Consider the following 1,164-nt stretch of genomic DNA (forward strand, 5'->3'; position numbering starts at 1 on the left):
AATTTGTCGGGTGAAAAGTAAAACCATTTATTGATAGTAAATTTGATGGTGCAGCACTATTCTTGATTGTGGATGAAATTAAAAAAGGGAAAGAGGATTCTAATATTTTACAAGTATTACAAACAATGTTTCATTTTGGTGGTATTATTATGGACTCTCAATTAACAATAACCTGTATTAGAATTATAAATTGGGTGAAAGATAATTTAATCAAAGTTAATACTATTAAGCCTATCATTGAAGAGAATGATCTTTTAAGTTTTATATTTATATTGGGTATTAGTGAAGAAATTGAACTAATACATAAAAAAGTTGAAGAATCCTCACAGATTGTTGTACATGGATTTGGATCTGATTTTACATTTGTAGGAAGAGGTGTTGTTTTAGAAAAATTTAATTCATGCTATGAAAATTATTACAATTCACTTAATAATAATGGACAAGTAGACAGAGATAATGTTATATTTCCATTTATAGCAGCAGCACCTGGTATTGGAAAATCAAGAATGATGAAAGAAATTGGTATTCAAATGTTTCATAACAAACAATTCTTTCCATTATTTACTTCATTTGGTAATGCAACTAAGTTTGATGAACCATTAGAACTAAATCCAATTAATGGTTTATGTATTAGAATAATATATTCACTTCTATGCGCATTTAAAGGAAAGAATAATGCAGGCGCTTTTTATGAATTAGTTTCAAAATGGTATAATTATTTTGGAAATAGAAATGTTTACGATTTACAAACAATTTTAAAAGTGTGTAAACAATTAATTTCTCCAAAAGAGGAACTTAATTTCTTTTTAGGAATGGAGTACAAGTTCTTGATAAATGTGGTCAATTTAGCTTACTAGTATCAGCACTTGGTAAATATTTGCAAGAACCTAATTGTGGAATACTTTATCCTTTATTTACAGGTACTTATTATACAGGTGTAAGAGAAAGTGTATTGGGAAGTGGTTGGACTCCACAATATATTCCAATGGATGCCATGTTACCAATATCAAGTTTAGATGAAATAATAGATGCACTAGTTTTAAAATATAATGGTAAATTAAAAGAATGGAGAATTGATATGTTCTTTAAGCATTATTTAAGAACATTACGTGGTTATGCAAGAGGTGTGAGAATATTATTTATCTCATTTATTCAAAAAGATGA

At 27.5% G+C, this 1,164-nt stretch overlaps 1 protein-coding gene across 1 annotated transcript; it reads left to right on the forward strand.

Moving 5' to 3' along the window:
• Window positions 1-125: 125 nt before the first annotated feature.
• NAEGRDRAFT_77108 (uncharacterized protein) lies at window positions 126-857 on the forward strand (the record flags this gene model as incomplete). Its single annotated transcript, XM_002667936.1, has 1 exon — window positions 126-857. The coding sequence occupies one exon, from the start codon at window positions 126-128 to the stop codon at window positions 855-857; it is 732 nt and encodes a 243-aa protein (XP_002667982.1).
• Between the last annotated feature and the right edge of the window lie 307 nt (window positions 858-1,164).

Source organism: Naegleria gruberi (genome assembly GCF_000004985.1).
Source record: "Naegleria gruberi genomic scaffold NAEGRscaffold_1369, whole genome shotgun sequence".
Lineage (NCBI taxonomy): Eukaryota > Heterolobosea > Eutetramitea > Acrasida > Naegleriidae > Naegleria > Naegleria gruberi.